This window comes from Tupaia chinensis, unplaced genomic scaffold (assembly GCF_000334495.1).
Source record: "Tupaia chinensis unplaced genomic scaffold, TupChi_1.0 Scaffold148557_1, whole genome shotgun sequence".
NCBI lineage: Eukaryota > Metazoa > Chordata > Mammalia > Scandentia > Tupaiidae > Tupaia > Tupaia belangeri.
Genome location: NW_006208406.1, coordinates 2,088,999 through 2,113,645, shown reverse-complemented (window position 1 = coordinate 2,113,645; position 24,647 = coordinate 2,088,999). Strand labels below are relative to the sequence as shown.

Genomic DNA, 24,647 nt, shown 5'->3' with positions numbered 1-24,647 from the left:
AGGATGTTTATAAGTTAATTCTGCTTAAATGAGCCTAAGTACTTATTGAAAGTTTTCCCTCTATGTCTCTTCACCCAAAAGCTAAGGTTTTCATGATTTCACATTCTCTTTAAAGTGACTGATGCCTATAATCAGTCAGCCATTCCCTCAGCAGGGAAAAAGCTCTGGGTACCTTTAACTTCAAAAATTCTCTCCTTGATACCAAAGGAAAGCAGTTTTAGTCATCATTGTATTTAATCGATATTTCTCCTTCCTTTATTCTTTACTCTCTCCTTTTTAATGAACTTGATACTTTTGATCAGTTGTTTTGTCACATGTCCCTCAATTTCAGCTTGTCTCATGTTTCTCCTGACTGGACTAACATTATGCATTTCTGGTAAGAATATGATGGAAACTTTGTGTCATAGCACAGGATTCATGATGGCCATATGTCTTCTTATTGGTGGTAGCTGTACTTAGTTACAGTGTGGTTTTGTCAGAGTCCTACAATGTCACAATATTTCCCTTTGTAGTTAATAAAATATCTTGAAATGTTTTGAGACTACATTCTATCTCTCCACATTTTTTTAAAAAATTAATTTCTAATAGAAAGCACATGTACGTGTAGTGGGAGAAAGAGAGATGCCCTGTCAACAGAGTCTACTCATGCTGTGATTCTCTTCCTCAGTCCCTTCAGCTCATCAGAATCTTGGGTACATGGGTGTGCATTATCTGTTTCAAGTAGTGCTTGGACAAGGGATCAGAACCCACATTGTCCATGTGGCTTCCAGCACTGCAGTTCATTAATGCTACGGACAGTGTCACAGACACTGGGGCTTCTCCTCTTATTTTCCCCCACTAATTATAGTATTAGCATTTAGTAGTTTTTGTTTACCATAGTTATGACTATAGTTCTTGCCCCCACTAATTATAGTATTAGCATTTAGTAGGTCTTGTTTACCCTAGTTATGACTATAGTTCTTTCCTAAAGGTTACACTCTATTTCTCTCTTCACTTCTGCATATATGAATTGGAATTCTATTATAAAAAATTATGTGACACTACTACAATAAACATTCTAATATATCTTCAGGAAAGAGCTTCCCAACTATTCTGACATCATGGTTTGCACAGAAATAATATTTGTACAACACACTGAGGTAACTGAATAAAACCCATGACAGCCAGAGGTTACTAGCCTGGAGAGTATGAGGAGCCCAGGCTGCACAAACACTATAGTATGATGGACTCAGTACCCTGGCATACCTGTAACCCATCTGTGGTACCACATTACAAAAGCTCCAATCTAGAATATAACCTAAAAGCTGAATTGCTGAGTTGTAGACTAAGTACATTTTCAACTTTACTAGATGCTGTCAAATGCTGTTCAGAGTAGTTGTAAGAATGTACACTCATCACAACAGCATAGAATTCTCATTGCTTTGCATTCTTTTCTTTCCAGAATCATTCAACCCTTTTATAATATTGAAACAGTCTAAGAGGTATAAAGTAATATATAATTGGGGCTTTAATTTTAATGACCTAGATTAGGTTCCCTAATTTCTTAACTTCATTATGATGAGTTAAGTTTTTCATGTGGTATATTCTAGATATAATATCATAATCAGATACATGTGTTATAAAAATTTCTCAGGTAATAGGTTATCGTTCTATGTTCGCTATTGTTGTTTCCAGATGAAACAGATTGATCCTTTAACTGATAAAAATGATCTTTATTTATGCATGTAGTTTATACTTATTATGTCTTGCTGAAGAAAGCCCTTCCTACCCTGAATCGAAAAGATATTCTTCTCAAGCTCCCCTTAGAATAATACTGTTGGGTCATCAGAAAAGCCATTATGTCTTTTTCTACATTTTCCTATGCAAAAATGCATTACGACTTTTTGGACAACCCAATAGTTCCCAAACTATGACACAGAAAACCTTAAAGGACTGTGAAGTCAAAACTATTTTCATCACTCTTATCCTCTCACAAATGTAAAATGAGCTTGTTAGAGGTTACATGGTCTATACATTGCAACAGATAGAAGCAGGCATGAAAATCCAGGTGTAGACATGGAAACTAGCAGTAGCATTATAATAATTTGGATAAATTCTCATGTAAAGATAGCTGAGCAGGATATAAAGAAGATATATGCTTAATAATATCAGTCAGCTGGGTTTTCTAAAATTTACTCAAACTTTCAATGATACTATATCTGTGTTTCATTTACCATCCCATTTTACACATCTCTTTTCCCCTTCTTTCACCCTGCCAGCTGCAGTTGGTTTTGCAAATTGTTTAAAGTCTTAACCTTTCCTGTCCAATTGGTCAAAATTAATATATTTGTCATTCATACCATACTATCTAAATTTGCTGCACTGAATCTTAGCTTTTATCTACTTAGAAATATGGTCTGTTTTTCTAATTTCCCAAACTAAAATGTAATTTCCAGAAGTCAGGACCTTTGTCTTTATCATTCCATATCCCATGTGTAGAACAGTAACTTCCACATGGCAGAGGTTCAGTAAATTCGGTAAGTCAATGGTTAAATGAATAAAAGAATACACAAAGAATGAAAGAATACAGATGAGATTGACCTCAAATTTGATTTTTAACACCAACCATGTCAAGTTTTATAAAATTATACCAACTTCATAAAATCTACTGGGGAACTGTTCTTGTTCTGTCAGATAGAAGTTACCAGTTCCTTCAAGTTTTGGTAAAATGTGCCTATAAAACTAGTCACAGCTGTTCCTTTTTTTCAAAAGAATATAAAAAGGAGAGAGATGTCTGACTAACGGTTTTCTTTCTTTGGACTACAGATGATGTATTCCTAAGAAGGTGAAACTGGTTTTCAGGGAGGCAGGGCACTAAAAAAATCTTAGATATTACAAACATTATGCAGCCCTTCAAATCACAACTCTACACAACACAAGCTCTTTCCTTAGTATTTAATTTCACACATTACGTTAAATTAAATGGTTTCCCCTCCTTGGGAGCAGCCACAACAGCAGCGACACAGAAAGACTGTTGTAATTCTATTTCATTCTTCTGTTTAGTTTTAGTAACAGCATTAGCTTGCTATAGCTGCCACAGGAAATACTAAAGACAGGATGGTTTAAACAACAGAACATTGTTTTCTCACAGTTCTGAACACCAGAAATCCATGTTCAAAGTGTTAGCAACTCTGGTTTCTTCTAAGGTCTTGTTCTGTGACTTGCAGATGGTCATATTCTTATTGCCTTGTCTTCACATGGCCATCTCTCTGTGCCCACACCCTGCTGTATTCTTGTTTGTCAAAATTTCCTCTTCTTACAAGAACAGCAATCAGATTGGATTAGGGCTCACCCAAGGGCCTTATTTTAACTTATTGCTTTAAAGGACTGTATTTAAATATCTAAGTAAAATCACATTGTGTGATACCAGGGGTCAGGGTTTTAAAACATGAATTTTGCGGTAAGGGGCATCCAACTCAGTCCATAACAGTTAATTTACAGTTTTTTTTCTGAAACATATTCTAATTGCATAGGTTTTTAATTTATTACCATATAATTTCTTAGGGTATATTCTCTTTAAACCTATACTTATTTGTAGTTATATTCTCATTCACTGTTTTTTTTAGAGGTTTTTGCTATAGGGTGCATGCGCTCCCCAGAAAGACAGAGAAGTAGAGAGACAGTGAGAAATCACCCGCAGGAGTATGACCACACCACAACCCCTTCTCCTCCATTCTCCTCTTGGGATCTTGGGCATGCACGCACACACGCCCGGCGTGAGTTTAAGCCACCAGGTCTGGGACTAGAACCGCAGTGGAGTCCAGCAATGCAGCCACTATGCCACCGCTGGTCCCTCTTTTTTTTTTTTTTTAAGAGAGATTTTTGCTATAGAGCACATGCGTTTGCTGGAGAGACAAAATGTGAGAAATCACCTCCCCGAGGGGGTTGGCCACACTGCAATCCCTTCACCTTCATTCTTTTTTGGGGGTTTTGGGCATGCATACACACACACCTGGCATGAGTTTTAAGCAGCTGGATCTGGGACTCGAATCATGGTCGACTGTGTAGAAGTACAACAACATAACTATTACACCATCTGCTGGTCCTTTCACTGCTAATATTATATATCTATAATTATTCCTTGTCTGTGTGTGTGTGCTAAATTTTTGAAGAGGTTCATTTGTATCAGTCCTTTTTTTTTAATGTTGGTTTTATTGTGAATCTCTATTCTAGATTTTCTATTTCATGCAATTATTGCTATTTTAACCTTTATTACTTTCTTCCTTCTATTTGCTTTATGTTTTCTAAAATATTCTTTTTTCTAACCTTTCAAATTAGATATTTAATATATTAAGTCTTCCATTCAAAACTCTCTTCTAATATGTGCATTCAAAGCTAAAAACTGCCCATTAATAATATCTCAGCTACATTCAACAACTATGGATGTCCTTTAAAACTATAATACAGGTTTTTGATTTTTTGTTATTGTCATTGATTCTTAAAAACAGGGTGGTTAGTGGGTATCTTTTGGCTATTGAGTTCTATATTCAATGTGGTCAGAGAACACAGATGCTGATTCTTTGATATTTACTTTGGTCTTTGTAGACTGTGCTGTTCATAATATCTATAGCATAGCTTTTATTTATTTATTTTTGCTTCCTTGGTTTATCATTTTCTAAGACAAATGTGTTTCAAAATCATCTTACCTATATGCGCTATAAGAAGAAATATATACTTAGCCTCTGCTCCCAGTTGCTGAGACAGAGCCCCTACAACCCTTGTAGATAGCAGAACCAGGACAATTTTTTGTTCTAATATTTGGTCTTTGACCCTGGTTCCCCACACAGAACTTTTCAAGTCTTCGTAATTTCCTGAGTAAAAAGAACACAGCTCCTAAATTTCTTGGCATTTCCTGGATAATTGGAATACTTTTATTCTTTTCCTTTAATTGCATTTCTTATCATTATTATTATTTAAAATTTGCAATAAGGCATATGCACTCACCAAAGGAAGAGAAAGCAAGTCACCGGGTATGGGCCTCAAACTGCAGAAGGCCATTGGGAGTTCAGCACCTTAACCACTACTTAATCACTTACTGGCCCTGGAATATTTGTATTCTAATGAGGCAACTCTTGGTGGGCTCCTAGAAAGCTCTGGAATGGGGGATTCAGTCACAACTCACAACCTTCAGGAAAGGGACAGGGGCTGCAAGCTGAATTGATCATCAATAAAGAATGATTTAATCATTCATTTACTAAATAAAGCTGCCATAAAAACCCAAAAGGACTGGATCTGGAGAGATTCTGGGTTAAAGGAAAGGAAGCTCTGTGCCCTGACCACATATTTGACCCTATGGATCTCTTTATCTGGCTCTTTTCTGCTTCTTTTATAATATTCTTTTTAATAAACTAATAAAATGTAAGTATTTTTCTCAGTGCTTTAAGCCATTCAGCTATTAAATAAAAATTATAGGAGGACATTGTTTTAGACTGAGCTCATGCACTAGGCCCAAACAGACTGGACCAAACCAAAATGGAGTCACTCATGTTAAATGTCACGTGATCAAACTGAAACTTGAAGAAAGTAGACAGATCCTAAAATAAACCAGCTCTTCCTTAAAAAAAGGAGACTCTTATCCGCCTGACTCAGCATAATAAATAAGTTCGCTATACTTTGATCCTTATAAAAAAGTAGCCTGAAACACCTTTAAGTTAACCAATCAGGTTTTTTTCCCTGTCGTTCTGTTTTTCTTGTTCCTACTTATAAAACCCACTGTTCTGCTATTGCCCAGGGGAGGTTTCATTCTATAATGTAGAATAGAGGTTGCCTCATTTCTGAGTCATAAATAAAAGTCAATTAGATCTATAACTAAGTTTGTTATAATTTCGTCTTTTGACATAGTAATTTTGAACCCACAAAATGGATAGTAGAAATCTTGAATTACAGCCAATTAGAGTAAACTGGGACTTGAAATTGGCATCTGAATTGGGAGATAGTTTCATGGGACAAAGCCCTCAATCTGTGAGACTGATGCAATTTCCAGGTACATAGCATCAAACTGAGTTAAACTGTAGGTCATCTAGCTGGTGCCTGCTGGAGAATTGCTTGTTGTGTGAGGAAAATGCCCACACACAATAGTTCAGAGTTGTGTGTGACAGTATGGTAAGAAAAAATGAGTTTATTTTTTCTTCAGGCTACTCCATTAATTTTATTTTATTGTTTTACACATTTTGAGGGCTATACTGTCAGGTTCATGGTATATAATACTCCTTTAATCATTAAGTAATGTCTCTCTTTATACATTTACCTTAAATATAGTGACATGATCTAGGTATAATATAATCATTTTTTCAATATGCTATCCTAATTCAATTTTGAGGCCCTGGTTAGAGGCTGGGCAATACCTCTTCTTTACTACCCTGTCCACACCCCAACCACTTCTATTATCAGCTCTCATACTCTGGACCACTGTGCAGCCATCCTAATTGCCTCGGGCCGAAGACCCTGCAAGTTGAGGCAGACCCTCTACACTGGAGACCACAAAGGCATTCAAATTAGTCGATTCATAGGGCACTTGAGAAACTTACCTAATTTCCATCCTCCTTATAATACATACTGCTCCCTATGGTAGCAGCTTACCATGAAACTATCCTATTGTGCAATTCTCTGCAGCCCTATACGAAGGCTTTCTCTCATTCACAGTTGTGAATAATTAACAGTTGTGCATTTCACCTAAGGTAAGGAAGAATAAGAAAGAGTTGTGCATTTGCCATTGAGTTGTTTCCAGCTATCAGAAAGAAAGAAAGAAAGAAAGAAAGAAAGAAAGAAAGAAAGAAAGAAAGAAAGAAAGAAAGAAAGAAAGAAAGAAAGAAAGAAAGAAAGTCTGTCTTAACATCTTATAAAGCACAGGTTGGTGGGACAAATTAGTTCCACAAAGTCATTTAGGGACTCAAGTTCTTTCCATCTCCTGTTCCTTTGAGCTTTCTTGGAGGAAGGATAATTATCAATTCCATATTAGATTTACATTTTCTTCATTTCAGATGATCAGTCATTATCTCTTCAAATAGCACCTTTTCCCAATTGCTTTATTGCTTTATTCTGAAATTGACATATATATATATATATCAATATATACATACACATACACACACACACACACACACACATTCTGTCACTGACAAAAAAGTGTAAGCTCTTTCTTTCTTCTTTCTCCCTCTCTCCCTCCTTTCCTTCCTTCCTTCTTTTCTTAACTGTAAGATAGTCTAGGCTGAGATTCTCCTACCTCAGTATTTTGCTATGTTGCCAAGGCCAGCCCCAAGCTCTCAATCCTCCTGACTCAGCCTCCTCCAATCACTGGTATTACAGGTGCATGCCATTGTGCTGTCTTCCAGTTAGACTGGGAATTGAACCTGGGCTTCCATGTGATCCTCGTCTGCAAACACAGTGTTGTAGCAGCTTGTGTCACCATAGCTGGGCCCCAGTTACCTTTGTAACCTTTAAGTATTACTGAAGAAAAGATCACTCACCCCTGTCCTGAAACAGGGATAACTTGTGGGTGGGTGTAACTCCAGGAATATTAAAAATCAAAGAAAAAGTCTTCTTTAGGCTAATCTATACCCTATTTCTTCTTCTCAAAATATTAAAATAGTTTGTCCTTAGGGAAGAGTTCTTTTTCTTTTTCTTTAAAGAACTGTTTTATTTAATTTTATTTATTCATTCATTTATTTTAATTTGACCAGAGAGAGAGAGAGAGGGAAAATGATAAAGCAAGCCACCAGACCCAGGACTTGAATCATGGCCAGCCATGTGGGAGTGTCCAGTGCCTTAACCACCATGCCACCTACTGGTCCAAGGAGGAGTTATTTTTCTAACTCTGGTATATAACCGTAGGTGACAAGTGCTAGTGAATTCAATAATAAACCATTTTCACAAAGAGATTTCAAGATTTCAGGGGAAAATGGATAATTTATATCATTCTAATAAAAATCCTATTGGAAGCCACAAACTTTGCCAGATACAGGATACTACAACTACATGAATAATAATAGTCATTTTTCAATACTCTTGAACACTGAATAATGTGATTTAAAAATGCCTTTAAAAACGCCTTCTTAAATTTTTAAGGGAAGCAAGTAGAATTTTTGTGATATAATAAAGAGAAAAAATACTAAAGTTTTCCCTTTCAGACTTCCTCACCAGAAACAGGGGATCACTGAATGACAATAAAGAAATTTTAATACTGGAAAACTATTGACCTATCAAAAAAGTCATGACTCGGGACCAGCAGTTCGCGTAATGGCTATGTCGCTGGACTTCCACGTAGTCAACCGCGGTTCACGTCCTGGACCCGGTGGCTTAAAACTCACGCCGGGCGCGTGTGCGTGCGTGCCCAAGATCCCGAGAGGAGAATGGAGAACAAGGGATTGCAGCATGGCCATCTCCCTGGGGGATGATTTCTCGCTTTCTGTCTCTCTGTCTCTCTCTGTCTGGCAAGCGCACGCGCCCTATAGCAAAAACCTCTCAAAAGAAAAATAAAAGTCATGCCTCATTTTTGCATAGAAAACATGTCATGGCTTTTCTGAGGACCCAATCTATTTTCAAAGAATGCTATTTGCAGATCAAATATTTGAATGCTAACTTTAGCACCAAATGTTATCGTCAGTGATTTCATTTCAATGACAGTTGAAAATCTGCAGCTCATAGTAACATATTCAAAACACATGGATTCTACAGAGGAGTAACTAAGGAAAATAGATAACTTAGGTCACTGGAAAGCTTTTTTTCTGTCACACTAGACTATTAATGATGCTCTTCTTTTTAATTCTTAAGAACATAGGAAGACCATTATACTGCAAACACCATTTAATTACATGGAAAAGAAATTTGTTTGCTTTAGTTTTTTGGTATAGGATGTGTGCATTTACCAGAGAGACAGAGACAGAGACAGAAAGGAAGTGAGAAATCATTATCCAGGGGGGCTGCCACATCGATTCCCTTCTCCATCCTTGGAATTTTGGGCATGCACACACATATGCCTGCATGATTTTCAAGCGACTGCATCTAGGATTTAAATTGCAGAGAACAGCTATGTGGGATGCAGCACCTTAACCTCCCTGCTACCTGCTGGCCCAGGAATCAATAAAAGAAAAAAAGAACAAAAGATCAACTAATTTGCTTTTATTTTATGGTCAGAGGGGATGTGTGCTTCCCACAAAAGACAGAGAGACCCACCACACACACATCAGTGGGGCATAGTTATGCCCCAATTCCTTTTCCATTTCTCCATCCTGTTGGGATTCTGGATGTGTACATACACATGCCAAGTTTGTTTTCAAGCTACTAGGGTTGGGATTTGAATAGCAGTCAGTCATATAGATTCTGGTTCCCTATGCACAGGACTTTACTGTGCTGTGAGGCTAGCCCAAGGGAATTGTTTAAAATTTCAGTTACTTGCAAAAGTTGCAGCTTTCCTTTTATAGTAATTTGGAATAATTCTGGAAGTTATACTAGCTTGTAACACTAAAAGATACAACTCCCTGTTTACAAAACTTAAGTGTCTTTAGGAAACAAATAGCAACTGTTAATTGGTACCAGATTAATGGATACCAGATTTCTTTTTGGGTTAATGATAAAATTGTAAAAGGGATTGTAGTCACAGTTTTACAACTCTGTGACTATAGGGAAAAAAAAAAACCTGAATTGTCAAAACAAAACAATACTAGATGACTAGTAATCATAAAAAACACCCAGGTAATCCATATATTAGAGTTATCAAACATGGAACTTAAAATAACCATAATAATTATATTTAAAGAAAAAACTTAAAAAATTATAATTTCTTGTATCAATATTAAAAAACAACAACAAAAAAATCAAATGTAAATTCTGAGACTAAAATTATAATTTCTTGTATCAATATTAAAAAAAAAAACAACAAAAATATCAAATGTAAATTCTGAGACTGATGGGTTTAGTTGAAAATCTGCAGCTCATAGTAACATATTCAAAACAGATGGATGTTGCAGAGAAATAACTAAGGAATAAAATAGATAACTTAGGTCACTGAAAAGGTTATAGCCAATCAGACACAACAGAACATATAAAAATGGGGACCCTGAAAATAAGCCAGCAAAAAATTTCCAAATCAAAGTCAATAGAAAAATGATGATGAAAAAGTTAGAAAAAGTGAGATTAAAAGGTACTGGACAAAGTACAAAGGACTACTATACATGTAGTGAGTATCACAAAAGAGGAGAAGTAAAGAACTGGAGCACAAGCAACGTTTAAGAAGAAAAAAGCTGGAACACTCCAAAACTTAGGAAAGACACCAAGCTCCAAATTTTAAAAACTTTTTCAAACCCCAAGGATAAATAAACAAAGCCTACAGCTAGCATTTCTTAATAAAACAAATAAAAATGAAAGACAAAGAGAAACCAACTTAAAGCTGCCAAAAAATAAAATGTTTCCATAAAAGCAATGAAAGAACTACAAATTATTTCTTAACAAAAATGACTGAAGTCAGAAGACAATATAATAACATATTTAAAACATAAATAAATAAAAAAAAAACAGCCAGCAGCCTAAAACTAAGACATTTTCAGAAAAACGGTAACTAAAGGAATGAACATCACCCAAGATGGCATATTCCAGGAGGGAAACATAATCATCAGAAAGGAACATGCTAAAGTATATGTATATAAATGAATACACAGCTCTACTTGTATACAGCAGTAATATTCACGTTTTGTACAGTTTAAAATATATGTAAAATTGAAATAATGTTAACAGCAGTATAGTGTGAGATAGGTATGTAAAGCTGAAACATACTTAAAGCCTTGAATAGTCTAAAAGCAATAAAGTGCCAAAATTGACTAGACTCTCATAAGTTAAGAACGTTTATTGTGATTTCTTCTGTTTGTTTTTGTAATTTTGTAATGTGTCACAGATGCTTGCCAGAGAGAAGAAACAGAGAGAAAGAGGTGGGATGGTCATGCCTCAGTCCTTTCACCTCCATTCTCCTCTAGGGATTTTGGGCAAGAGCACGCATATACGCCTGACATATTTTTCAAGCCTTCTGTCTGGGACTTAAACCACACAGTTGGCCATGCAGGATCCAGCTCCCTTAGCCACTCTGCCACAGGTGGCTTCTATATTGTGATTTCTAAAGTGATTGTTAAAACTATAATCAGGGGCCAGCAGGTGAAGCAGTGGTTAAGAGGCCAGACACTCCCATATGGCCGACCACTGTTCAAGTCCCACACATGGTAGCTTGTTTTTTCACTCCCCCTCCCCCCCGGGTCTCTCCCTGGTCCAATTAAAATAAATGGATGAATAAATAAAATTAAATAATAAAAAACTATAATCAAAGAACATCTAATTAACATATTAATGGGGGGGAATGCTATAATAACAAACGCTTTATTAATGTAAAATTATGTAACAAAGAAAAAAAGGTACAAAAAACAGATGGGACCAATAACAAATAGAAACATAAAAGATACAAGCCAAAGTATGTTAACATTTACATTAAATGTAAATGAACTAAGTACACAAAATAAAAATTATATGATGCTTACAAAAAATGCACCATACAAATAAGCCTAGAAAAAGTTTAAAAGTAACAGAAGAAGAAAGAAATTCCATACAAATATTAACCAAAAGAAAATGGCCAAAATAGATAAATAGATTTATGAGAAAGAAATATTACAGAAGTTGAAATGAGATATTTCCAACTCAATAAAAAAAATAAGAATCTCAAATCATACTTATCTAAGTTTACATAAAATTTAATAATACATACTTAGATAAACATGTAAATATTCATATACATGTATATGTACACATATACATAAATCAGAAAATTATAGAACTAAAGGAAAAATTTAAATTCATGGTTGGAAACTAAATATAAAATTCAATAATGCAAAAAAGATATGAACAGCCTGGGGATCAGCAGTTAGCATAATGGCTATGTCGCTAGACTCCCATGTAGTTGACCCTGGTTCGTGTCTCAGACCAGGTGGCTTACAACTCATGCTGGGCACATGTGCATGTATGCCCAAGACCCCGAGAGAAGAATGGAGGAGAAGGGATTGCGACGTGGCCATCCCCCTTGGGAGGTGATTTCTTGCTTTCTGTCTCTCTGTCTCTTTCTTTCTGGCGAGCGCACATGCCCTATAGCGAAAACCTCACCCACCACACACACACAAAAAAGATATGAACAGCCTAACACAGCTTGCCTCACTAACATATAAGGACTATTGAGCCCAAATGCATTCTTGTCAGCTTAAATATTTACCAGGAATGAGGCTTGCAGGTGGTATAGTGGTTAAGGCACTGTACTCCCACATGGCCAACCATGGTTTAAATGCTGGACCTGGTGGCTTGAAATTCATGGTGCGTGCATGTACATACATGCCCAAAATCCCAAGAGGAAAATGGAGAATAGACTGTGGCCATCCTTCCTGAGGGTATGATTTATCTTTCTGTCTCTCTGTCTCTCCAGTGAGCACACATGCTCTACAGCAAAAATCTCTAAAGAAAAAAAGAGAGGGACCAGCAGTTAGCGTAATGGCTATGTCGCTGGACTTCCATGTAGTCGACTGTGGTTCGAGTCCTGGACCCAGTGGCTTAAACTCACGCCAGGTGCGTGTGCGTGCATGCCCAAGATCCCGAGAGGAGAATGGAGGAGAAGGGATTGCGGCATGGCCATCCCCCCTGGGGGGTGATTTTTCGCTTTCTATCTCTCTATCTTTCTCTGTCTTTCTGGCACGTGGATGCACCCTATAGCAAAAACCTCTCCAAAAAAAAGAAAGAAAGAAATATAAAAAAGAAATATTTACCAGGAATGACCATACATTGGTTCACAAGCAAATCTCAAGTTTTAAAGTGCTGAAACCACCAAGAGTATCCTCTCTGACCAATGCAGATTTAAACTAGAAATCAGTAAGTTTTTAAATAGAAAATATCCAAATGTTTAGAAATTAAGAAATGCATTTCGAGAGTTTCACTGGTCAAAAAAATCATAAAGATGATTAGAAAATATTTTTAATGTAAATGATAATCAAAATCTGATGGGCCAGTCAGAGGCATTGTTAAGACAGCTGGATCTGCTATGACCATCTGACTGGTTTCAATACGAGTTCTGGCACACTGGAAAATATACCAGATACATATACGTGTGTTTCCCAAATCCCAAGAGGACAATGGATTACAGAATGGGACCAGCTCCCCCAGAGGGGTGCTTTCTCACATTCTCTTTGTCTCTCACTGGCAAGGGACCTTATAGTAATTTTTTTTTAATTTGAATAAATAAAAAAGACATTAAAAAAAGCTTAGAATGTAGCTAAAGCAAGAAAAATTTAAAACCTTAAATGTACATATTAGGGGAAAAACATCTGAAAAATCAATCATCTAAGCTTCCATACCCCTTACCTGAAAAGGAGTAAATTAAATACGACAATATGAGCACAAATGAACAAAACAAAAAAAGAAACTTAGAGTAGAAAAATCTCAGCAAAGCTTATAGCTGGTTCTTTAAATGGTCTAATAAAGCCAGGGCCAGCTCTATAGCATAATGGGTAGGCTGTCCACAATTCTGATGAGTTGCAGAAATGTAATAACAGAAGATTGCACCATAACTAGCTCTCTTTCTTTCTCACACACATGCACTCTCTGGCATTAAAAAATGAAGAAAAAAAAAAAAAAGAAAACTAAAAGCTATAAAAAAGACCAATCAGAAAAAAATAGAGATGCCACAAATTAATCAAACTCAGGAACTGAAAAGTGAAAGTAATTATAGGGCTTATAAATGTAAACTGATGAAAAGTATTATAAAGAAATGTATGCTATGGGACCAGCAGTTAGCGTAATGGCTGTGTCCTGGACTCCCATATAGTTGACCGCAGTTCAAGTCTTGGACCCAGTGGCTTAAACTCACACTGGGCGTGTGTGCGTGCGTGCCCAAGATCCCAAGAGGAGAATGGAAGAGAAGGGATTGCGGTGTGCCCATCCCCCCAGGGGGTGATTTCTCACTTTCTATCTCTCTGTCTCTGTCTGTCTGGCAAGCACACACGCCCTATAGCAAAACAAAATAAAAAGAAACAAACAAACAAAAAACTCTCAAAAAAAAAGAAATGTATGCTAATACTTGAGGACTTAGAGTAAAAGATAAATTTTTCTTATAAAATACAACCCATCAAAGCTAACAAAACTATATAATGGGTCAATATGAAGTAGTTTGATGAGATTAGTGAAATGAACACTTAACTATCCCTGGAACTTTGTACTTCTTAGAATCTTCATATAAGTCATATTGTGATTTAATACTTGAGTTTTCTTTAAAATATATGTTCAAAAAAGGTCAAAGAAACAAAGAAAAGTTATACTTGAATTTACACAATGCATGGCTGAATGAACAGCTTCACTGAAATCTGGTTAATAGCACCTGCAAAGATCCTAAGATGTCAAGAAACTGCAGACGTAGAGTGAAGCATTAAGAAGAAACAAAAGCCCCCCAAAAACGAGGTGACTTCATAGTAAGCACGATAGTTCTGTTATCTCATTTGATGTTCACAATCTAAAAATATTGTGTACTCTTCACAAATCTGTAACATTTCTCAAACATAAGGGGCTATTGGGTTAATTTTCACATATAATTTCCTCATTTGAGTTGGAATAAACAAAAAGTGATAACATATACTCTGACCTGTTTTAGAAACTGTTCTGCTTGCTGATTTGTATATTGTTTAAAAAGTCTAAAGACTATAACATCTAAAATAGTTTTTAACATTTATGTACATAAGCTACAGATTTCTGTAATTAAGATGGAATAATGTATGATAAAATATTCTTTCAAAGACAGGACTAAAGAATCACTTATTAAACCACAGTGTATATAAACTGTTTATGTAAACAGTAGTTTTCCATAAATAGGTTTCATGATAAATACTTGCTTTCCTTATGGGAGTTTGAAATTTGTAACATGCTAGGTTAAAAGGTACATATGTGACCAGCCTCCAATAAAAACCTCAGCCTTCCTCAGTAGAAAACATTTAATACATGTTTCACAAGTCTATGCAGGAGGAATTGTGTTGTATATGACCACATGGAGAGAGATTATTGGAAGTCTGTGAGTTGAATCCTCGGGATTTAGTTTCATTCACTTTTTTCTTCCCTGACTTTACTTTGTATCCTTTCATTGTAATAAATCTTAGCCACAAGGATGACTATGTATTGAGTCCTGTGAGAATCACCAAACCTAGTGGTGGTCTTTGGACCTCTATACAGTATTAGTTATTTTTAAGCGACCTTCAAGCAAAATTTCAAATAATCATGTAAGTTTATTATAGGGTAAGAATTTCAAGAGTGGTAAAATATACCTGGCTCAAAGAAATCATTGACTTCTGAGTAACATTTCAGATTAATATTGGGTAGTTGGAAAAGTCATGAGGCATTTTTGCATATTAAGAACAAAAAAAGTCATGACTTTTCCAATCTTAAGAGTATTTCTAGACATAAAAGTATGCCCAAATTATTAAAACTATTGTTTGGTTTAAATGGTTTTTGCCACAAATTTCATAACATAGGCTGACCCTTCAATTATATGAAGTCATATGATGAAAATTAGTTATCAAAATGGTTTCTAAAATCCTTTCTTAACGACAGTCAAGCCCATGTGACTAACTCTTTCTCCTACCTTTTGAACATTTGGTCTTCCATGATCCCTTTTTCATATTTAGCTGACATTCTTGAATTCTATTTATTAATAGTAGCAATCAGAAGAGAACTCAAACTCTGTATTTATCATCATGCCCATATATAGCCCATACATTCACATTCCTTATTGCTATACTGTCTCAACTATTAGGAATCCTAGCTGAAAATGAGCTCTCTACATTTATTTATGTATCTATATCTGCTTTTATATCTATATCTATCTTTCTATCTATCTATCTGTATATATATATATATATATGTGTGTGTGTGTGTGTGTGTGTGTGTGTGTATATATATATATATATATATATATATCATCTTATCTTGCATAGTTGAGAACATTGCTATTTTCAATACTTTTTTCTATATTGAATCCTTAAATTTTTCATCAATATTGGACCTTTCCCATCATTCTAACCCCAACTTTAAACAAAATCCACTGCTGACTCAAACCCCTCAAAAGAATTATTCAGTATTTCCTTGTCTCACCTTCTTTTCCCCAGAGTTATCAATGTTTCCACTAAAATCTTTCCCATAGATTTCACCAACAATTTTACTGATGCTATTTGCCTAATTGCTCATATTTTACAGCAAAAACATGCATGCAAATCAAGTCAAAGCTCAGTGAGTAGTAATAAAATAAATAAAATACATAACTTTAAAAGTCTTGAGGTACTAGCAGTTAGCATAATGGCTATGTCACTGGACTCCCATGTAGTAGATCATGGTTCAAGTCCTGGACCCAGTGGCTTAAACTCATGCTGGGTGTGTGTGTTTGTGTGCTCAAGATCCAGAGAGGAGAAGGGAGAAGAAGGGATTGCGATGTGGCCATCCCCCCTGGGGGGTGATTTTTGGCTTTCTGTCTCTCTGTCCCTCTCTGTCTTTTTGGCGCGCACACGCACCCGATAGCAAAAACCTCTCAATCAATCAATCAATCAATGCCTTGATATATAAAAGGGGAAAATCACATCTTAAAAAAAAAAAATCTCTCTTACTGGAAGTTCAACTAGAAGCTATTGTTAAATGTAGTAGACTGGTTTCCAATCATACTTAACTCCTAGTATTTAAGCCCTTTTGTGGTCTCCTTCTAAATAGAAGAGGGCTTTCTAGCATAATAAGTGGGATATTATGAACCGAGGGAGTTTCACTTCCAAGGCTTGGTCACAAATACACTTCCATCTTGCTCTCTTGGGTCACTGACTGGGGGAAGTTATCTAATATGCTTGAGTATGAACATTCAAGCAGCTCTGTGGAGGTCCTCTGCTCACAGTCAAAAAAAAAAAAAAAAAAAAAAGATCTATTAACAACAACCACATGAGTGAGCTGTCTTAGAAGTGGGTTTTCCAGTCTCAGAAAAGCCACTAAATGACTGCAGACCCAGCTGACAACTTAAACACAACTTTATGATAGACCAGAAGTCAGCACCATGGAGCTTTGTTGCTCCAACATTCCTGACCACAGACTGTGAAACAGTATTTATTTTTTTTAAGCCACTAAAATTTGAAGTAATATGCTGTACAGTGATTGACAACTAATACAGAAGAAAGCAATTCCATGTGTCATCCAGTCTGAAAGATCATATACTTGAAAAGAGCTTCTAGGTCAGATGGTTGAAAACATCTTTGCAAACTAAAATATAAATAGCATATGAAACACAGACAGTGAAGGAAAACATCCCAGTTTTCAGGCCAAACAAGCACCTGCATTTTTGGGATACATTTTTATTAAAAGGTTTGCAAACTAAGCTTGCTCTAAAAAGCTAAAAAGCAACTACATGACCATTCCTGAGAAAGCAAACGTTTATTTATGGAAGCAATACTCAAGCATATTTATCTAAGGGAACTGGAGCATACTGGACCACTTGACAAACTTCTGTCAATACGGTAGTTCTGCAGACCAAGTATTAACCTTGATTAAGGCTTATTTCCATTTAAACTTTGAGTTGGAAAGAAAAATATCAGAGGCTACATTTTTTTTTTTCCTGAAAGGATGTGACAAAGAATTTAAATGAATTATGGTAGATATTGAGGAAACAAAATTTTAAATTCAAAGATTAAAAAAAAAAAAAGACAAAGTTACAGCTAAGAAATTTCACTAACTACCATTTTACCTCAAGTAATATTAGTATGGAATTGCTTGCAACAGTGTTACCTTCTATTGTAAATAGTTATCAGACCCTGTGTTCCATTGGGAGCTGGACCACATTTTCTAGTGCTATGGAAGTTCTATGAATGGAAAGAAATCAGAAACTAAATAGGCTGCTTCTAGAAGCCATCTTCTACTCAGTCTGAATCATGCCTCTTTTTATTGTTTTATATTTTAGGATGCTGTTTAAAATTAGTCTGAAATAGTTTCGCACCCCTTCCTTCACTCAAAATGCTTGAAAACTAGTATTTAACAATATTATAAAAATTAAGCATTATCTGAATGAAATGACAGCATGCAATTATTTGATTAATCAAATAGAAAGAATCAATCAGGTATTCTTACTGTATAAAACTATTAACTCACACAGTATAAAGAGGTACAAGATTATAAAGTACTGGATGGCAGAAATGCATGTCCCTATTTCACAGCACCCTGGGAACAATCCAATGATGATCCTAGTAATTGTTCCTCCCTGAAGGGATCAGAGGAGAGGAATAATAACTGGTATGGAGAGTATACCTACATTGTGATGGCGTTCTCATTGTATGGGCCATCTCCATAGTAAACGCTCTTCTCCCTTTGTTGCACATTTCAAAGTGTGTCAGCATGTGTGCCTGGGTGTTCGAGCATTAGTGCCTGTGAAAGAATGCTTCTCAACTTTGAGATATAAATTCTTTATAATTTTAATAATAACAATAAGAGCATGGTATCTGTCTTTCGAAAACATGAAGAACCCTACTGAGGTCCCACACGAATGAAAAAATACAATATGATAAAAGTTTCTTTTAACTTTTAAAAAGATGGGTTACAAAAAGCTATGATGTGAAAAAGAAAAAAAGACAAAACAGAAAATCTGCAAATGGTACCGCATTTTAATTGTCACTAAAATTTTCTGAAAGTTAGACACTTATATTCTAGATCACCTCAAATACAGCCTTCACTGGAGTAAAATTTTACAATCTGTACATAGTGTGTTCATTTTTAAAGTATAATGTATGGAAAATATACATAGTTTTGATCTAATATCACAACATCCGATTCTATGAAATTAAGAACCAATTCTCTTTGTACTAAAACTATCTTTTTCAAAGTTTAAAAAAAGTTATTCTCAGAGATAAAATTTAATATTAGAGAATTTTGAAAAATCATACCTCATCAGTGTTATAGATAATCTGGAGTCCTGAGGAAATCATTTCCACAAGGTAAAGAAGAAAAAGTGACACTGCATTTATCTGAAATAAACGGAACAGTAAAAGGTTAAAAGAAACAACAAAAATATCGTGTTATAAAAATAAACATAAAGGCTAAAATTACAAGTCATTTTCGCTAATAGTGTTATAAAAGCGATTTCTCTTCCTACTGTGAAAAAAAGAAGCTGTAAATTTAGTTCATAATAAAATCCCAGCTTTGTATGTAAAATTGTAACATCCTCAAATTTATTGTGATGGGTAGCACTTGATTAGGGAAACAGCAGCAAACAGAATTGTTAGCAATTGCTCTGAAACATTTGTTTTCTCAAATTTATTTTTAAACTCTGGATCTAAAGTACTACTTTGGAATAATTTTGCCCCACAGGCAGCTATGTAATGTCAATCCATCTCAAATATATGTAAATGAAAAAGTTATTTGGCACGCAAGACATTATGAGTATGCTAGTACACCATAAACAATAGGCAGTGCATCTTGAAAATAGTCTTATTATCAGACAATACAGAATTTATATAAGCTGAAGGAACACATTAATTTTAATCAATGATACAGCACATAATTTAAACTGTATGAACAAATTAGTTTTATAAACAAATGAGATATTCTTTTAGTTTATTATGCTATTAAAATAGACATCATATGATATAAATTTAAAAATAAAGACAATAATACTCACTTTAACAACAATAACGAAATCATAGAATCCTGAATAGTGTTAATTGCCTCAGAAAAAGAAGCAGGAAAGATACATGCCACAACATGGACAAAGCCTGAATGACAGTTAATTTTAGGTGTCAACATGACTGCATTTAGGAATACCTAAGTAGCTGTAGCTGGTAAAACATTATTTCTGATGGTATCTACGAGGGTGTTTCTGGAGGACACTAGTGTGTGAGTCAGTGGACCCAATGCAGAAGACCTGCCTTTAAAGTAGGCAGGCACTATTCAATTGACTGGGGACCTAGAGGGAGCAAAAATGGCAGAAGAGGGGTAAATTCTGGCTCTCTGTTCCAGAATCCAGATACCCTTCTTCTGCTCTTAGAAGTCGGAACTCCAGGTTCTCTGGCTTTTGAACTCCAGAACTTGTACCAGCAGACCCACCCCCATTGCCCACCTCTAGGCTCTCAGACTTTCAGCCTCCAACTGAGAGTTACACTGTTGGCTTCTCTGGTTCTGAGGCTTTCAGACTTACATGGAGTCATGCTACTGGTATCCCTGGTTCTCCAGCTTACAGATGGCCTATCATCGGACTTCTCAGACTCCATAATCCTATTAGCCAATTTTTCTAATAAATCCCTTCTCATCTATCTGCCTCTCTACCTACTTACCTATATCCTATTGGTTCTGGAGAGGCTTTGGGAAAAACAGGGAGTGACTGCTAATGAACACTGCTTTTTCTGGGTGATAAAAATGCTCTAAAATTGTGGTAATGGGTGCATAACTCTGAATATACTAAAAAGCATTTAATTGTATGCTTTAAACAGATTTTTGTTATATGAATTATATCTCAATGAAGCTATAAATAAGAAAGGAAGAAGGGAGTGGGAAGAGGAAAAGGAAGGAGCAAAAGATTTTAAGTTAGCCAGGAAACTGTAAACCTGAGATAAAAATAAAGAAAAAGTAAGATGTAATTTTGTTTCCATGTAATTCTACTGTATAAGATTGCTCCCCTCTAACAGCCTTGGTGGCTTATATCTCCCTTGACTCTCCTACAGGTCTTACTGAGTGACTGAGAGAAAGTGAGTTAGAAAATGACTGGTGTTCTAGAAGTCTTGGACAAAGGAACCCTTAAGCCCCTAGGACTGCTGGTGGTCCCCTCAGGAACCAGGCCTATCTTGGATGTCTCCTGACTTCCTAGCACTCACGATCCAGTGGGTGTCAGGGTCTTGTCAAGGTCCAAGTGGGCCACTCAAGAAGAATAGTATTCTAGTTTTAGTTTTTCTTCTAGATAGACATAAATTTTTGTGTGACCTTCTTTAGAACACAGTGAGGAGTCTCACTCCACTGCCAGGCTCACCCAAATATTTTCTTATAGTGCTAACAAATGGCCTGTCAGAAATTACTTCAAAGAAATTTCATTCCTATGGACAGTCATTTATAGGAACATCTCTATGAGCTCTCTGCTCTGACTTTCAGGATGCTTCTGTGAGAAGCTATTAAATAGTCAATTCTAAAGGGATTTCCAAAAACATGTCAGTCAACATTTACTTAATACCTACTATGTGCCTGGCACTGAGCTTAAATTCTGGGATACAAAAATAAAAGAGCTGTTATCTTCTAAAAATTCTATTTCAGAAAATAGAGCTGTCAAAGCAAAAGGCTCATAAAATCTAATTATGTTATACTTGGGAGGGTAAGGTTGAAAAACTAAATATTCATACAACACTAAAGCTCCAAGGAACTGTTTACAAATAAGTACAAGAGTCTCTGCTGGATAGAAATGGGGACACTACACTTCTTGTGTTTGGAGGAGAAATACTAAAAGACATTTCAAATCTCTAGAGAGAGTGAGAGACTATAAAAAGAAGATATTCTTATTTTAGTAAGGAATATATGAATAATAAGTATTCTATTCCAAAGATAGCAGAACCAAATGATGAGCAGAAAGCAGATCCATTAAAAATAAATAGTATGCATAATATTTGTATTCTGGAAATAGGGCAAAGGAATGTCCAGCTAAAGACAACACAAAGATGTGAAAAAGAAAAAAAACATGCAAAATCCTATGGTGTATTTTTATTTTTAGTACAGGTAAAAAAAATTTAATATATTACATAAGACAAAACTTACAGACTTCAGAAATATCTTTTAGAATTACATTTCAATGATACGTTTTTAGCTTTTTGAAGGCTGATATATCAAAAAATAAACTGCTGTGTAGCAAAAACTTCTGATTTGATGTTATAATATACCACTGTCAATTATCTCTCATTCCTACATGTTAAAATTCTCCTATATTTGATAACAAGTAACAAGTAAAAATTTTTGTTATAGAAAAGGCTTCCTTCTAAATAGAAATAATTTTATAACCTAACCAGTTGTGCTTTTTGCTTGAGATAAAAAATGCAGATGTAATGTTTATTCACAGTAATTAATGCAGCAGTCCCAGTGGTTAACATTTCACTTTCTTATCAACTTCAGGATTTATTGTATACTTCTCTTTTGAACAATTTATAAAATCTCCTTGAATGTTTTTAAAAACCAGCTTCAACTCTTCTGTGGCCTATAGTATTAAAAAAATGAATCTCTTTTTACCTGAAGATGACCAAATTCCTCATAGGAGAGCAATTCGTCTCCTGTGTGCACATTGAAAATAGAGTGAAGGCATGTTGTTGGACGTGGATCCTGCTTGAACTGCTGGACCTAGAATCAAACAAAACACTTTGATAATGCTAGCAAGAAACATACTCATCTAAGACTAGATTACAGGTTTTCTTTTTCTTTCTTTTCTTTTCTTTTCTTTTTAATTTGCTCAAGGGCATAGATATTCTCTGGAGAGAGACAGAGAGAGAGAGAAAGAAGGAAAGTGAGAAAGAAGCCAAACCCTCATGGCCATGCTGCAATCCATTCTCCTCCAATCTCCTTTCAGGATTTTTGGCACATATGCACACACACAGAGCGTGTTTTCCAAGCTGCTGTATCCAGGACTCAAACCACATAGCCAACTATGTGGGATCGGCTGTCTTAACTATTACATCGCATGCTTGCCCCCAAGTTATTTTTCACCAAACTTATTAATGAACAAAGCTAAAGTCTTCAGGAAGAGAACTAACCAAACCCGAAATGTCACCCTTTCTTAAAGAAACAATACACAGACAAAGACCATGGCTACTAACCCAATAGGGTGAACTGGATGGTCAATTGTTTTTTGTTTTTTGCCAAAGTGCGTGCAAATTTACCAGAGAGAGACAGCAGTGAGAGAGTAGGGGAGAAAGAGAACGTGCCCCCGCCCAATGGGGAATGGTCACGCCACAATCCCTTCTCCTCTACTTTTACATCCTCTGTTAGGACTTTGGGCACCTGTGCCTGGTGTATTTTACAGGCCATCAGGGTAGGATCTGAACCACAGTTTATCATTTAGATCTGGCTTCTTAACCACCAGAGCCACAAAGCCAGCCCTCAACTGACATTTTACAAGTATGACAACTCATACTTGTATGAGTTATTGCTCCCTACATGTATAGTAGGGAGCACATTAATGTGGTAGCAACTGATTTTCCCATGTTTTGGATCCTATTTTTAGAGTAAAATACTGGTTTATTTTGTGAAAAAGGATTTCAATAGCTATATTCAAATATACTATTATTTGGAAATGTTTATATGGCATGTATAATGCTCTAGGCTACTTCAAATGCAATTTTGTCTCTAAGAATCACAAATTTTAACCTCTACTCCTGTTAACATGTTTTCATTTCCTCTTTCACATATAGTAAGGCACCGATTCTTAGAGAAAATGGCTGCACCTTCATTTATTAATTAGATATAAGATTTAACCATTTTAGAATACCAAGTAAACCTTAAATGATCCAACCAACAAACTCCAAGGACAATATGTATAAGTGTTTCTCTATATGTGTATGTGTGTGTGAGTGTGTGTGTATGTGTGTGGATGGATAGATAGATAGATAGATAGATGATAGATAGATCTACATTCATTTCTTTTTTTCTTGAGAGATTTTTACTAGAGGGCATGTGCATTCACTAGAGAGTCAGAGAGACAGAAAGTAAGAAATCATTCCCAAGAGGGGAATGGCCACATGACAGTTCCGTCTCTTCATTCTGTTTTTAGGCACACACGCACATGCACCCAGTGTGAGTTTTAAGTCACTTGGTCTGGGAATCAAACTATGGTTGGACATGTGGGAGTCCAGCACCTTGACCACTATGACACAGGCTGGCCTTTCCATTCATTTCTTTAGGGCCTGTTCAACTAAACTTAGTAAGCACTGATGAAAGTGATACACCAAGTACTCTACTAATCCCTGGAAGTATGAGAGAAACATAAATTTAAAAAATAGGATAGCATATAGTTTTATGTACAGGCAATGGTTTTCTTCTCTCTTTGAAGAGACATAGTGATGGTAATACCTAGGTGGTTGTGATCTTGCTTTTGTCTCACTTGGCTTAGGAACCACATAGAACCATATTCTCTATTCCATTTTTCAAATTATTCTCATCTTTAAAGTATTATCTTAAAAAATATTAGATGTATAAAGTCCTTTCTGAACTCCTACCAAATTCCTTCCTCTGTACTTCCACATAAGAGTGGTTATCCCGCAATTTATTTTTTCTGCCTAATACTTAAAAAAATTTCCCAGGACCAGCAGTTAGTGTAATGGCTTTGTCATTGGACTCCCATGTAGTTGACTGTGATACGAGTCCCGGACCCGGTGGCTTAAACTCACGCCAGGTGCGTGTGCGTGCATGCCCAAGATCCCAAGAGGAGAATGGAGGAGAAAGGATTGCAGCATGGCCATCTCCCCTGGGGGGTGATTTCTTGCTTTCTGTCTTCCTATCTATGTCTTTCTGACAAGCACATGCACCCTCCAAACTCTCAAAAAAAAAAAAAAAAAAAAAAAAAAAAAAAAAAACTT

At 35.8% G+C, this 24,647-nt stretch overlaps 1 protein-coding gene across 1 annotated transcript in view; it reads right to left on the bottom strand.

Annotated features, from left to right (window-relative positions):
- LOC102478777 (phosphorylase b kinase regulatory subunit beta) overlaps nucleotides 1-24,647 on the bottom strand; it is a gene marked incomplete at its 3' end in the record, with an annotated part of 137,069 nt that overhangs the window by 33,522 nt on the left and 78,900 nt on the right. Inside the window, exons 5-6 of the mRNA XM_006170471.1 lie at nucleotides 22,309-22,416; nucleotides 18,996-19,076 (exon numbers count right to left, since the gene is read on the bottom strand). Coding sequence (XP_006170533.1) covers nucleotides 18,996-19,076; nucleotides 22,309-22,416 — 189 coding nt within the window. The remainder of the gene's footprint in view (nucleotides 1-18,995; nucleotides 19,077-22,308; nucleotides 22,417-24,647) is intronic.